The sequence below is a fragment of the Salmo salar genome, chromosome 09 (genome assembly GCF_965601325.2).
Source record: "Salmo salar chromosome 09, fSalSal1, whole genome shotgun sequence".
Classification (NCBI taxonomy): domain Eukaryota; kingdom Metazoa; phylum Chordata; class Actinopteri; order Salmoniformes; family Salmonidae; genus Salmo; species Salmo salar.
The window spans coordinates 160241036-160255184 of NC_138299.1; the positions used below are offsets into that span (position 1 = coordinate 160241036).

General features: G+C 43.0%; 1 protein-coding gene across 1 annotated transcript in view; it reads right to left on the bottom strand.

The window, feature by feature from the left end:
• Nucleotides 1-827: 827 nt before the first annotated feature.
• Nucleotides 828-14149, bottom strand: part of ryr1b (ryanodine receptor 1b (skeletal)) — a 274065-nt gene continuing 260743 nt past the window's right edge. The window contains 5 exon segments of the mRNA XM_082956507.1: nucleotides 828-7739; nucleotides 11084-11135; nucleotides 11340-11440; nucleotides 13406-13470; nucleotides 13885-14041. Of these exon segments, the coding sequence (XP_082812633.1) occupies nucleotides 7644-7739; nucleotides 11084-11135; nucleotides 11340-11440; nucleotides 13406-13470; nucleotides 13885-14041 (471 nt within the window). The 3' untranslated portion in view covers nucleotides 828-7643.

Below are 14149 nucleotides of genomic sequence, written 5' to 3' on the forward strand. Positions count from 1 at the left end.
TAACAGTCTGGTGGTCTATAGAAAGGTAATGACACAACCTCCTGCTATCACTTCAGTGGGATCAGAGCTGCTGTGGAGAGATTTCAGACTTCCTGCCGTATTGTGCGTGGGCTATAATGATACTGTACTTATCCTGTGTTAGTGAAACATGGCTGTGGTCTACAGCACTGACGTTTTATGAGTTGTTGGATCTTGTAATTGTTTCATGATGTAATTGCATTATTTAATGAAGATAAACCTCTGCCAAAACAGTGGTGGAGGAATAATAGAGGTTAACTGAGCCTCATTTTAGGAAATACTCAACCCTGTCACGTGTAGTGTAATAGTGACAGCATGGAGTATTGCCAAGGCCTCATGGTCAGGGTTGCCGTCAATTCAGAATGGTATCCAAATTCCAATTCCTCATTTTCTTCATTGAAAAACATTGGAAAGAATTGGAATTTCAGTGTACTTCCTGAATTGAAATGGAATTGACCTCAAGCCTGTTCTAGATTGGATTTACTTTTGGGTCAGGGTAAGTATCTTCCCTTCCTTTATCTTCTCTGCCTCATCTGCTCTGAGCGAGAAGGAGAAACTCCACTTTAACCTCATTAGACGGGTGGGTGAGGGAGTGCTGATATTAGCCATTAGAATCATGAATGGAATAACAGATTAATGATTGATAATAGTTAATCATTAATATAACCTAAACATATGTCTCCCTTCTTAAAGAGAACACACCCCTCATACACACACACAACGCACACAACACACACACACACACACACACACACACACACACACACACAACACAACACACACGCACAAAACGAGGAAGGATTAGCCAATTCATTTTAAAATAATCTGTTCAATTTATTAATCTTGTATTGAAACACAGGATTCAGTCAGGCAACAACATTCTAATAGTCAACAGGTCAACAGGTCAACATTCTAATAGTCAACATTCTATCAGTCAACAGGTCAACATTCTAATAGTCAACATTCTATCAGTCAACAGGTCAACATTCTATCAGTCAACAGGTCAACATTCTAACAGTCAACAGGTCAACATTCTAACAGTCAACAGGTCAACATTCTAACAGTGAACAGGTCAACATTCTATCAGTCAACAGGTCAACATTCTATCAGTCAACAGGTCAACATTCTAACAGTCAACAGGTCAACATTCTAACAGTCAACAGGTCAACAGGTCAACATTCTAATAGTCAACATTCTATCAGTCAACAGGTCAACATTCTAACAGTCAACAGGTCAACATTCTAACAGTGAACAGGTCAACATTCTATCAGTCAACAGGTCAACATTCTAACAGTCAACAGGTCAACATTCTAACAGTCAACAGGTCAACATTCTAACAGTCAACAGGTCAACAGGTCAACATTCTAATAGTCACTATTCTAACAGTCAACAGGTCAACATTCTATCAGTCAACAGGTCAACAGGTCAACATTCTAATAGTCAACATTCTATCAGTCAACAGGTCAACATTCTAACAGTCAACAGGTCAACATTCTAACAGTCAACAGGTCAACATTCTAATAGTCAACAGGTCAACATTCTAACAGTCAACAGGTCAACATTCTAATAGTCAACAGGTCAACAGGTCAACATTCTAACAGTCAACAGGTCAACATTCTAATAGTCAACATGTCAACATTCTAATAGTCAACAGGTCAACATTCTAATAGTCAACAGGTCAACATTCTAACAGTCAACAGGTCAACATTCTAATAGTCAACAGGTCAACATTCTAATAGTCAACAGGTCAACATTCTAATAGTCAACAGGTCAACATTCTAACAGTCAACAGGTCAACATTCTAATAGTCAACAGGTCAACAGGTCAACATTCTAGCAGTCAACAGGTCAACATTCTAATAGTCAACAGGTCAACATTCTAATAGTCAACAGGTCAACATTCTAATAGTCAACAGGTCAACAGGTCAACATTCTAACAGTCAACAGGTCAACATTCTAATAGTCAACATTCTATCAGTCAACAGGTCAACACTCTTATAGTCAACAGGTTAACACTCTTATAGTCAACAGGTCAACAGGTCAACATTCTTATAGTCAACAGGTCAACAGGTCAACAGGTCAACATTCTTATAGTCAACAGGTCAACAGGTCAACACTCTTATAGTCAACAGGTCAACAGGTCAACATTCTTATAGTCAACAGGTCAACAGGTCAACACTCTTATAGTCAACAGGTCAACAGGTCAACACTCTTATAGTCAACAGGTCAACACTCTTATAGTCAACAGGTCAACAGGTCAACAGGTCAACACTCTTATAGTCAACAGGTCAACAGGTCAACACTCTTATAGTCAACAGGTCAACAGGTCAACACTCTTATAGTCAACAGGTCAACAGGTCAACATTCTTATAGTCAACAGGTCAACAGGTCAACATTCTTATAGTCAACAGGTCAACAGGTCAACATTCTTATAGTCAACAGGTCAACAGGTCAACATTCTTATTGTCAACAGGTCAACAGGTCAACATTCTATCAGTCAACAGGTGATCTCAGTACTAATACATTATCACAGCCCTCTGTGGATCACCACACATACAGTTATACACCTGCATGTGAATTACACACACACACACACACACACACACACACACCGCTGTGGTAACACACTCCAGGAGCCACGCCTAACACAGTACTAGTCAGTAAGGGCGTTACTCAACATGGAGAGGGTGTGTATGAGTTAGCCTGCGTGTGTGTGTGTGTCTTATTCTAGACCTGTCTGACATCACTCGAGGTTTTACTCTTCCAGAGAAAAATAAATAATATGAACATATTTCCTAAAAATAACTATGATATTCTAACCTGCGGAAGAAAAAAAAAAAAACACGAAAGCTGTTCAGTTATCTTCTGACTGCAAACTGGTTACATTGTTCTTCTCTGTTCAGTTATCTTCTGACTGCAAACTGGTTACATTGTTCTTCTCTGTTCAGTTATCTTCTGACTGCAAACTGGTTACATTGTTCTTCTCTGTTCAGTTATCTTCTGACTGCAAACTGGTTACATTGTTCTTCTCTGTTCAGTTATCTTTTTAACCCTTATTTATTCATCATAACAGGTACACGTAGAATATTATATTGTTCACTGTGAACAAAGTAGCGGAGACAGCCTTAAATAAAACATACATTTATGTTATTTATTGATGTTAATATGTAATTTGTTAGTCCGGCCCTTCTGAGTAGCGTTGTCCTTATCACACTACGGCCAACATGTAGTGTAGACATGAATAAATACGAGAATGACTTATCACTGTATTAGCCCTATTACCTGTGCATTAAGATGGCATAGAACACACGCCCAGTGTCAATACGACGGGGCTATAAGACATGTCTTTAGGAGAGATGTCTAGGAGAGATGTCTAGGAGAGATGTCTTTAGGAGAGATGTCTAGGAGAGATGTCTAGGAGAGATGTCTTTAGGAGAGATGTCTAGGAGAGATGTCTAGGAGAGATGTCTTTAGGAGAGATGTCTAGGAGAGATGTCTTTAGGAGAGATGTCTTTAGGAGAGATGTCTAGGAGAGATGTCTTTAGGAGAGATGTCTTTAGGAGAGATGTCTTTAGGAGAGATGTCTAGGAGAGATGTCTAGGAGAGATGTCTAGGAGAGATGTCTTTAGGAGAGATGTCTAGGAGAGATGTCTAGGAGAGATGTCTTTAGGAGAGATGTCTAGGAGAGATGTCTAGGAGAGATGTCTAGGAGAGATGTCTAGGATAGATGTCTTTAGGAGAGATGTCTAGGAGAGATGTCTAGGAGAGATGTCTTTAGGAGAGATGTCTAGGAGAGATGTCTAGGAGAGATGTCTAGGAGAGATGTCTAGGAGAGATGTCTAGGAGAGATGTCTAGGATAGATGTCTAGGAGAGATGTCTTTAGGAGAGATGTCTAGGAGAGATGTCTTTAGGAGAGATGTCTAGGAGAGATGTCTAGGAGAGATGTCTAGGAGAGATGTCTTTAGGAGAGATGTCTAGGAGAGATGTCTAGGAGAGATGTCTAGGAGAGATGTCTTTAGGAGAGATGTCTAGGAGAGATGTCTTTAGGAGAGATGTCTTTAGGAGAGTTGTCTTTAGGAGAGATGTCTAGGAGAGATGTCTTTAGGAGAGATGTCTAGGAGAGATGTCTAGGAGAGATGTCTAGGAGAGATGTCTTTAGGAGAGATGTCTAGGAGAGATGTCTAGGAGAGATGTCTAGGAGAGATGTCTTTAGGAGAGATGTCTAGGAGAGATGTCTAGGAGAGATGTCTAGGAGAGATGTCTTTAGGAGAGATGTCTTTAGGAGAGATGTCTTTAGGAGAGATGTCTAGGAGAGATGTCTAGGAGAGATGTCTTTAGGAGAGATGTCTTTAGGAGAGTTGTCTTTAGGAGAGATGTCTTTAGGAGAGATGTCTTTAGGAGAGATGTCTTTAGGAGAGATGTCTAGGAGAGATGTCTAGGAGAGATGTCTCTAGGAGAGATGTCTAGGAGAGATGTCTAGGAGAGATGTCTAGGAGAGATGTCTTTAGGAGAGATGTCTTTAGGAGAGATGTCTAGGAGAGATGTCTAGGAGCGATGTCTAGGAGAGATGTCTAGGAGAGATGTCTAGGAGAGATGTCTAGGAGAGATGTTTAGGAGAGATGTCTTTAAGAGAGATGTCTAGGAGAGATGTCTTTAGGAGAGATGTCTAGGAGAGATGTCTAGGAGAGATGTCTTTAGGAGAGATGTCTAGGAGAGATGTCTAGGAGAGATGTCTAGGAGAGATGTCTTTAGGAGAGATGTCTAGGAGAGATGTCTAGGAGAGATGTCTAGGAGAGATGTCTAGGAGAGATGTCTTTAGGAGAGATGTCTAGGAGAGATGTCTATGAGAGATGTCTAGGAGAGATGTCTTTAGGAGAGATGTCTTTAGGAGAGATGTATTTAGGAGAGATGTCTAGGAGAGATGTCTAGGAGAGATGTCTAGGAGAGATGTCTTTAGGAGAGATGTCTAGGAGAGATGTCTAGGAGAGATGTCTTTAGGAGAGATGTCTAGGAGAGATGTCTTTAGGAGAGATGTCTAGGAGAGATGTCTTTAGGAGAGATGTCTAGGAGAGATGTCTAGGAGAGATGTTTAGGAGAGATGTCTAGGAGAGATGTCTAGGAGAGATGTCTAGGAGAGATGTCTTTAGGAGAGATGTCTAGGAGAGATGTCTAGGAGAGATGTCTAGGAGAGATGTCTTTAGGAGAGATGTCTAGGAGAGATGTCTAGGAGAGATGTCTTTAGGAGAGATGTCTTTAGGAGAGATGTCTAAGAGAGATGTCTTTAGGAGAGATGTCTAGGAGAGATGTCTTTAGGAGAGATGTCTAGGAGAGATGTCTAGGAGAGATGTCTAGGAGAGATGTCTTTAGGAGAGATGTCTTTAGGAGAGATGTCTATGAGAGATGTCTAGGAGAGATGTCTTTAGGAGAGATGTCTTTAGGAGAGATGTATTTAGGAGAGATGTCTAGGAGAGATGTCTAGGAGAGATGTCTAGGAGAGATGTCTTTAGGAGAGATGTCTAGGAGAGATGTCTAGGAGAGATGTCTTTAGGAGAGATGTCTAGGAGAGATGTCTTTAGGAGAGATGTCTAGGAGAGATGTCTTTAGGAGAGATGTCTAGGAGAGATGTCTAGGAGAGATGTTTAGGAGAGATGTCTAGGAGAGATGTCTAGGAGAGATGTCTAGGAGAGATGTCTTTAGGAGAGATGTCTAGGAGAGATGTCTAGGAGAGATGTCTAGGAGAGATGTCTTTAGGAGAGATGTCTAGGAGAGATGTCTAGGAGAGATGTCTTTAGGAGAGATGTCTTTAGGAGAGATGTCTTTAGGAGAGATGTCTTTAGGAGAGATGTCTAAGAGAGATGTCTTTAGGAGAGATGTCTAGGAGAGATGTCTTTAGGAGAGATGTCTAGGAGAGATGTCTAGGAGAGATGTCTAGGAGAGTTGTTTAGGAGAGATGTCTTTAGGAGAGATGTCTAGGAGAGATGTCTTTAGGAGAGATGTCTTTAGGAGAGATGTCTAGGAGAGATGTCTAGGAGAGTTGTCTAGGAGAGATGTCTTTAGGAGAGATGTCTAGAAGAGATGTCTAGGAGAGATGTCTTTAGGAGAGATGTCTAGGAGAGATGTCTTTAGGAGAGATGTCTAGGAGAGATGTCTAGGAGAGATGTCTAGGAGAGTTGTTTAGGAGAGATGTCTTTAGGAGAGATGTCTTTAGGAGAGATGTCTAGGAGAGATGTCTAGGAGAGATGTCTTTAGGAGAGATGTCTAGGAGAGATGTCTAGGAGAGATGTCTTTAGGAGAGATGTCTTTAGGAGAGATGTCTAGGAGAGATGTCTTTAGAAGAGATGTCTAGGAGAGATGTCTAGGAGAGATGTCTAGGAGAGATGTCTAGGAGAGATGTCTTTAGGAGAGATGTCTACATTATCATAGTGTTGAATTGTCCCTGTGTGGTCTGTGGTAGCCAATAGGAACACTGTGTGGTCTGTGGTAGCCAATAGGAACACTGTGTGGTCTGTGGTAGCCAATAGGAACACTGTGTGGTCTGTGGTAGCCAATAGGAACACTCTATGGTCTGTGGAAGCGAATAGAAACACTGTGCCGTCCGTGTCAGCCAATAGGATCTCTACATCAGATCACACAGGTCACAGACAGGAAGGGACACATCGTAAGACTTCAGAGTGCAAAAACAGGTTTGTCTAAAGTCATCATATTGTCCTGTAGGATCAGACAACCTGCCTCTAACCTTACAGCATGTACCTCGCTGTTTACTCCAGAGTGAGTTCTAATGACCAGATCAACATCAGTTATAAAATCTCTAGAGATAAAAAGAGAGAGGAGAGACCTGGGGTGTGTGACTGCTCCCTAGTGGACAGAAGAGGCACTGCTATGAAATGCTCTCCCCCACTGATCATTATCAAGAAGTGGGGAAAATACACCAACAATTACAGAAATAGCTAATTAAAGGCATACAAAAATCAAGGCATTCTTACATGAGGACATTAATGGCATTTATATTAATACAATCTCAAACAAGAGCGATTATAATAATATTAAGGAAAAGAGCACTACTTAATAAGACATTAAAGCACGTTTGTTTACCATGAGAGTTAGGCACTATGCTGTATTCAGCTCTACAGAAACACACACTGCCAGAGAGGCAGCGCTGTGTGTGTGTGTGTGTGTGTGTGTGTGTGTGTGTGTGTGTGTGTGTGTGTGTGTGTGTGTGTGTGTGTGTGTGTGTGTGTGTGTGTGTGTGTGTGTGTGTGTGTTTGTGTGTGTGTGTTTAAATTCAGTCAAGACAGCATATCTATATTCACACAGAAAAAAAGGCCATGAAGTGTATTTACAGGGTTAAAAGCCCTTGGGACTCTTCATCTCCTCTGATCATAGCATCTTATTCAGTCTATCAGAATATTGCTGCAGGCGTGTCAAGACAGGCGATCACAGAGAAATTTGACACAGGAACAACCTTCAAACACACATCTATTCCCTATTACCTTCTAAATGTTCTTAACTTTCTCCTCCTCTCACTCCCTCTCTCTCTCTCTCTCTCTCTCTCTCTCTCTCTCTCTCTCTCTCTCTCTCTCTCCCACCCAGACTGACAGGATTTATCCCACTAGGCCAGCTGATCACTAGGCCAGCTGATCCTCATACGTCTTCCTGAAACAGTCTCCAGCAGGGAAGAAGTCCCAGCATCTCTCTTGGTACATCTTCCACACATACGACTCCTGTTGGAGGGAGAGAGAGAAAGACAGAGAGGGAGTGAGGGAGAGGAGGACAGGGAGGGAAAAGGAGAGAGAGGGAGTGAGGGAGAGAGGGAGAGAGAGGGAGTGAGAGAGAGAGAGAGAGAGAGAGAGAGGAGGACAGGGAGGGAAAAGAAATGAAAATGGGAGACAGGAAGTGTTTAGAGACAAACAGACAGCCAGACAGACAGCCAGACAGAGCCAGACAAACAGAGTGGAAGTGTTTACAGACAGACAGACAGACAGACAGACAGACAGACAGACAGACAGACAGACAGACAGACAGACAGACAGACAGACAGACAGACAGACAGAGACAGACAAACAGAGTGGAAGTGTTTACAGACAGACAGACAGACAGACAGACAGACAGACAGACAGACAGGAAATCAACACTAGAGACTGGTAAGACATTCGGTCGCGCGGAGAAAAGCACCAGGAATGGACGGTTTTCTATTTAACATTTCTGGGACAAAGTAGCGCCCCTATTTACACAAATATCACTCAATTAAGTGCTTCCTAGTTCCATGTATCAAACAGTTATTTAAGTTATATTAAAACCAGGAAAATCTGGAGTCCCCTGCTGACTACAGACCCATAACTTTAATAGAATAGTAAAAGTCTTACCAGACTTGATACATACACTACATGACCAAATGTATGTGGACACCTGCTCGTCGAACATCTCATTCCAAATTCGTGGGCATTAATATGGAGTTGGTCCCCCCATTGCTGCTATAACAGCCTCCACTCTTCTGGGAGGGCTTTCCACTAGATGTTGGAACATTGCTGAGGGGACTTGCTCTCATTCAGCCACAAGAGCATTAGTGAGGTCGGGGCACTGATGTTGGGCGATTAGGCCTGGCTCGCAGTCGGCGTTCCAATTCATCCCAAAGGTGTTCGATGGGGTTGAGGTCCGGGCTCTTGGCAGTCCAGTCAAGTTCTTCCACACTGATCTCGACAAACCATTTCTGTATGGACCTCGGTTTGTGCACTTCCCAAAGTGTTGCCATAATGTTGGAAGCACAGAATCATCTAGAATGTCATTGTATGCTGTAGCGTTACGATTTCCTTTCACTTGAACTAAGGGTCCTGAACCATGAAAAACAGCCCAGACCATTATTCCTCCTCCTCCACCAAACTTTACAGTTGGCACTATGCATTCGGGCAGGTAGCGTTCTCCTGGCACCCCCCCCAAACCCAGATTCATCACTCCAGAGAACGCGTTTCCACTGCTCCAGAGTCCAATGGCGGCGAGCTTTACACCACTTCAGCCGACGCTTGGCATTGCACATGGTGATCTTAGGCTTGTGTGCGGCTGCTCGGCCATGGAAACCCATTTTCATGAAGCTCCCGACTAACAGTTCTTGTGCTGACGTTGCTTCCAGAGGCAGTTTGGAACTCGGTAGTGAGTGTTGCAACCGAGGACAGATGATTTTTACACGCTTCCGCACTCGGCGGTCCCGTTCTGTGAGCTTGTGTGGCTGACCACTTCGTGGCTGAGCCACAATAACAGCACTTACAGTTGACCAGGGCAGCTTTAGCAGGGAAACTAACTTGTTGTATGAAAGTCACTGAACTCTTCAGTGAGGCCACTCTACTGCCAACGTTTGTCTATGGAGATTGCGTGGCTGTGTGCTCAGTAATGGGTGTGCCTGAAATAGCCGAATCCAGTAATTTGAAGGGGTGTCCACATACTTTTGTATATATAGTGTATCAATCAAACAAGGTTTATTACAAATAGACACAAACAAATACAAGAACACGTTTTAGTGTAATACAATACGCTAAAAAACATGATGTAGATTTATCAATAGCGGCTGTTGATGCCGAAAATGGATTTTAACCGTCTTGAATGGCCTTTTCTATTCAAAACATTGGAAGCTTTCACATTTCCAGCTGAAATAATAAATCAAATAAAAATATTAGCTACCTGCAGATTCATGCAGGGTAGTAACGTCATGAGTTGGGATTGTGGTTCATTGTTTAGCTAGCTAGTTAGCTAGCTACCTAGCTACATGTCTAAACAAAAAGACTCCACTATCCAAGTAACCATTTCAGTAGAATGTTAATGATGTCAGTGTAACCACTGTCGATAGACTTGGCTGGTAAATTCGCTCTGACTATCTACTCCGATTTCAGAGCGCTCTCGTCTGAGTGTGCCAGAGCGCAAAACAACTGATGAATTTACTAACGCTCAACACCCGTTGAATATGGCCGGTGTCAGAAAACGTTGGCAAAAAAATGTAATTGTTGCCAGCAGCACATTTGCCATCATCAACACTCTGGATAACATGAAAACAGCCTAACCAGCTCTGCTAGAGCGAGTAAAATTGTCAGTGTTCAGCTGTTCTCTCATTATGTGTCTGGAAAGTAGCTAGCAAGCTAGCCAACGTTAGCCAGTTAGCTTGGGTGCTTAACTGCTGTTAGGACAGAACGCCTGGTTCAAACCTTAAAGAGATGGCTGGGGGTAAAGCTTAAGAGGGTGTGAACGATGTAGAATGGGTGTAGACAAAGTAAAGCTCTCCAGCAGTACTACCAAAATGTTCAAAGGCCATTTACTCAAAAGTGGGGTTAAAAGTTGATGAACTTTCAAAGCAGAATTACTTTCTCATTGTTCCTCAACTGTAGTGTATGATATACCAAGTCTCTACTTTATCCAATGTAAAAACAGAATTTCAAATATTGCTACGTAAGATCGATTTGAGCCGGTCGGTCACAATGAATCATTTCACGACGTTCAATGTCTGCTTTTTTTACCCATCTACCAATAGGTGGCCTTCTTTGTGAGGCATTGGAAAACCTCCCTAGTCTTTGTGGTTGAATCTGTGTTTGAAATCTACTGCTCGACTGAGGGAACTTACAGATAAAATTGTATGTGTGGGGTACAGAGACGAGGTAGTCTTTCAAAAATCATGTTAAACACTATTATTGAACACAGAGTGAGTCCATGCAACTTATTATGTGACTTGTTAAGCACCTTTTAACTCCTGAACTTATTTAGGCTCCTTACCACAACAAAGGGGTTGAATACCTATTGACTCAAGACATCATCATTTATAATTAATTTGTACACATTTCTAAAAACATAATTCCACTTTGACATTATCGGGCTATTGTGTTTAGGCCAATGACACAAAATATTAATTTGATCAATTTTAAATTCAGGCTGTCACATAACAAAATGTGGAACAAAGGGTTATGAACACTTTCTGAAGACACTGTAGATAAACAGACAGACAGAAAGGCAGGCAGGCAGGCAGGCAGGCAGGCAGGCAGGCAGACAGACAGACAGACAGACAGGCAGGCAGGCAGGCAGACAGACAGACCTGTCCTGTGTGCTCCGTTTCATCTTTATTGATTAGGTACATCAGGAAGAACCTGCAGAGAGAGGAGAGGAGAGGAGAGGAGAGGAGAGGAGAGGAGAGGAGAGGAGAGGAGAGGAGAGGAGAGGAGAGGAGAGGAGAGGAGAGGAGAGGAGAGGAGAGGAGAGGAGAGGAGAGGAGAGGAGAGGAGAGGTGTCAGAATGTGACACGAGTCGGCTCTTCACACACACATAGGCGACACATAGGTACTGTAACTTACATATAGTTGGCTAAGTTATGCTCTTCCAAGGTGTGCGTTTCGAAGCCATGGGGAGTTGTATCAAAGTAGTCGCTACCGATACCACAGATGAAGCACTGAGTCTGTAAAAGGGGGGAAGAATCGGTTTAATAAAGAAATTATGAATAAAATAGTTAAATGTTTTCCCCTCATGTTGACAACCATTAGTCCCATCTCTTACAGTACTAGCACACTGTCCAGCCATCAGGTCTAACATCTGATAGTACCAGCCATCAGGTCTAACATCTGATAGTACCAGCCATCTGATAGTACCAGCCATCTGATAGTACCAGCCATCTGATAGCACCAGCCATCTGATAGTCTCAGCCATCTGATAGTACCAGCCATCTGTCTAACATCTGATAGTACCAGCCATCTGATAGTACCAGCCATCTGATAGTACCAGCCATCTGATAGCACCAGCCATCTGATAGTCTCAGCCATCTGATAGTACCAGCCATCTGTCTAACATCTGATAGTACCAGCCATCTGATAGTACCAGCCATCTGATAGTACCAGCCATCTGATAGCACCAGCCATCTGTTCTAACATCTGATAGTACCAACCATCTGATAGTACCAGCCATCTGGTCTAACATCTGATAGTCTCAGCCATCTGATAGTACCAGCCATCTGTCTAACATCTGATAGTACCAGCCATCTGATAGTACCAGCCATCTGGTCTAACATCTGATAGTACCAGCCATCTGATAGTACCAGCCATCTGATAGTACCAGCCATCAGGTCTAACATCTGATAGTACCAGCCATCTGATAGTACCAGCCATCTGTCTAACATCTGATAGTACCAGCCATCTGATAGTACCAGCCATCTGTCTAACATCTGATAGTACCAGCCATCTGATAGTACCAGCCATCAGGCCTAACATCTGATAGTACCAGCCATCTGATAGTACCAGCCATCTGATAGTACCAGCCATCTGATAGTACCAGCCATCTGTCTAACATCTGATAGTACCAGCCATCTGATAGTACCAGCCATCTGATTATACCAGCCATCTGATAGTACCAGCCATCTGATAGTACCAGCCATCAGGTCTAACATCTGATAGTACCAGCCATCTGATAGTACCAGCCATCTGATAGTACCAACCATCTGATAGTACCAGCCATCTGATAGTACCAGCCATCTGATAGTACCAGCCATCTGTTCTAACATCTGATAGTACCAGCCATCTGTCTAACATCTGATAGTACCAGCCATCTGATTATACCAGCCATCTGATAGTACCAGCCATCTGATAGTACCAGCCATCTGATAGTACCAGCCATCTGATAGTACCAGCCATCAGGTCTAACATCTGATAGTACCAGCCATCTGATAGTACCAGCCATCTGTTCTAACATCTGATAGTACCAGCCATCTGATAGTACCAGCCATCAGGCCTAACATCTGATAGTACCAGCCATCTGATAGCACCAGCCATCTGATAGTACCAGCCATCAGGTCTAACATCTGATAGTACCAGCCATCTGATAGTACCAGCCATCTGATAGTACCAGCCATCTGATTATACCAGCCATCTGTTCTAACATCTGATAGTACCAGCCATCTGATAGTACCAGCCATCAGGCCTAACATCTGATAGTACCAGCCATCTGATAGTACCAGCCATCAGGTCTAACATCTGATAGTACCAGCCATCTGATAGTACCAGCCATCTGATAGTACCAGCCATCTGATAGTACCAGCCATCTGATAGCACCAGCCATCTGATTATACCAGCCATCTGTCTAACATCTGATAGTACCAGCCATCTGATAGTACCAGCCATCTGATTATACCAGCCATCTGTCTAACATCTGATAGTACCAGCCATCAGGTCTAACATCTGATAGTACCAGCCATCTGATAGTACCAGCCATCTGATAGTACCAGCCATCTGATAGTACCAGCCATCTGATAGTACCAACCATCTGATAGTACCAGCCATCTGATAGTACCAGCCATCTGTTAGTACCAGCCATCTGATAGTACCAGCCATCTGATAGTACCAGCCATCTGATAGTACCAGCCATGTGATCTTACCTCCATGTTCTCTCTGACCTGCTCCTGTTGGTCTCTCAGCTCGCCAAACGCATCAATGATCAGACCTGCAACACACACACACACACACACACACACACACACACACACACACACACACACACACACACACACACACACACACACACACACACACACACACACACACACACACACACACACACACACATCAGACCCAACTACTCCACATAAAACACATAAGCCCAGAACAGTGCAACCAAACATTATGAAGTCCACTGGCGGTATCGGAGTACGATACTTTCCCAAAGTTACACATTTAAAAAAAAAAATAATTCCCGTTAGACGATTCCCAGTTGGAAGAATCCTTCCCTGTTTACTCATTCCTTATTCTGAGAATCCTCCAACTGGGAATCTTGAAAACCATGGGAATTTTTTTTCTTCATAATTGTGCAACCCTTTATTTATATTTCGAGACAGAGATAGTGTAAACGGATGAATACCTTGGATGATAGCCAGCAGGATGACGATTACGAAGAAGAAGAAGGTGATATCAAAGACGACGCGGTAGAGCTCGTACTCATCGCCCGCCGGGTCCTCGATCTCGTCTCCTATACCCCCGCCAGCACGCACACCCACGTACATGTGGAACAGGTAACACTGACAGACAGAGAGTGGGAGGTAGAAAGAAGGCGGTAGAGGTAGGGAGGGAGGGTGATTGAAGGTCAGTAACTCACACATATTAAAAAATATATATATGTTTAACTA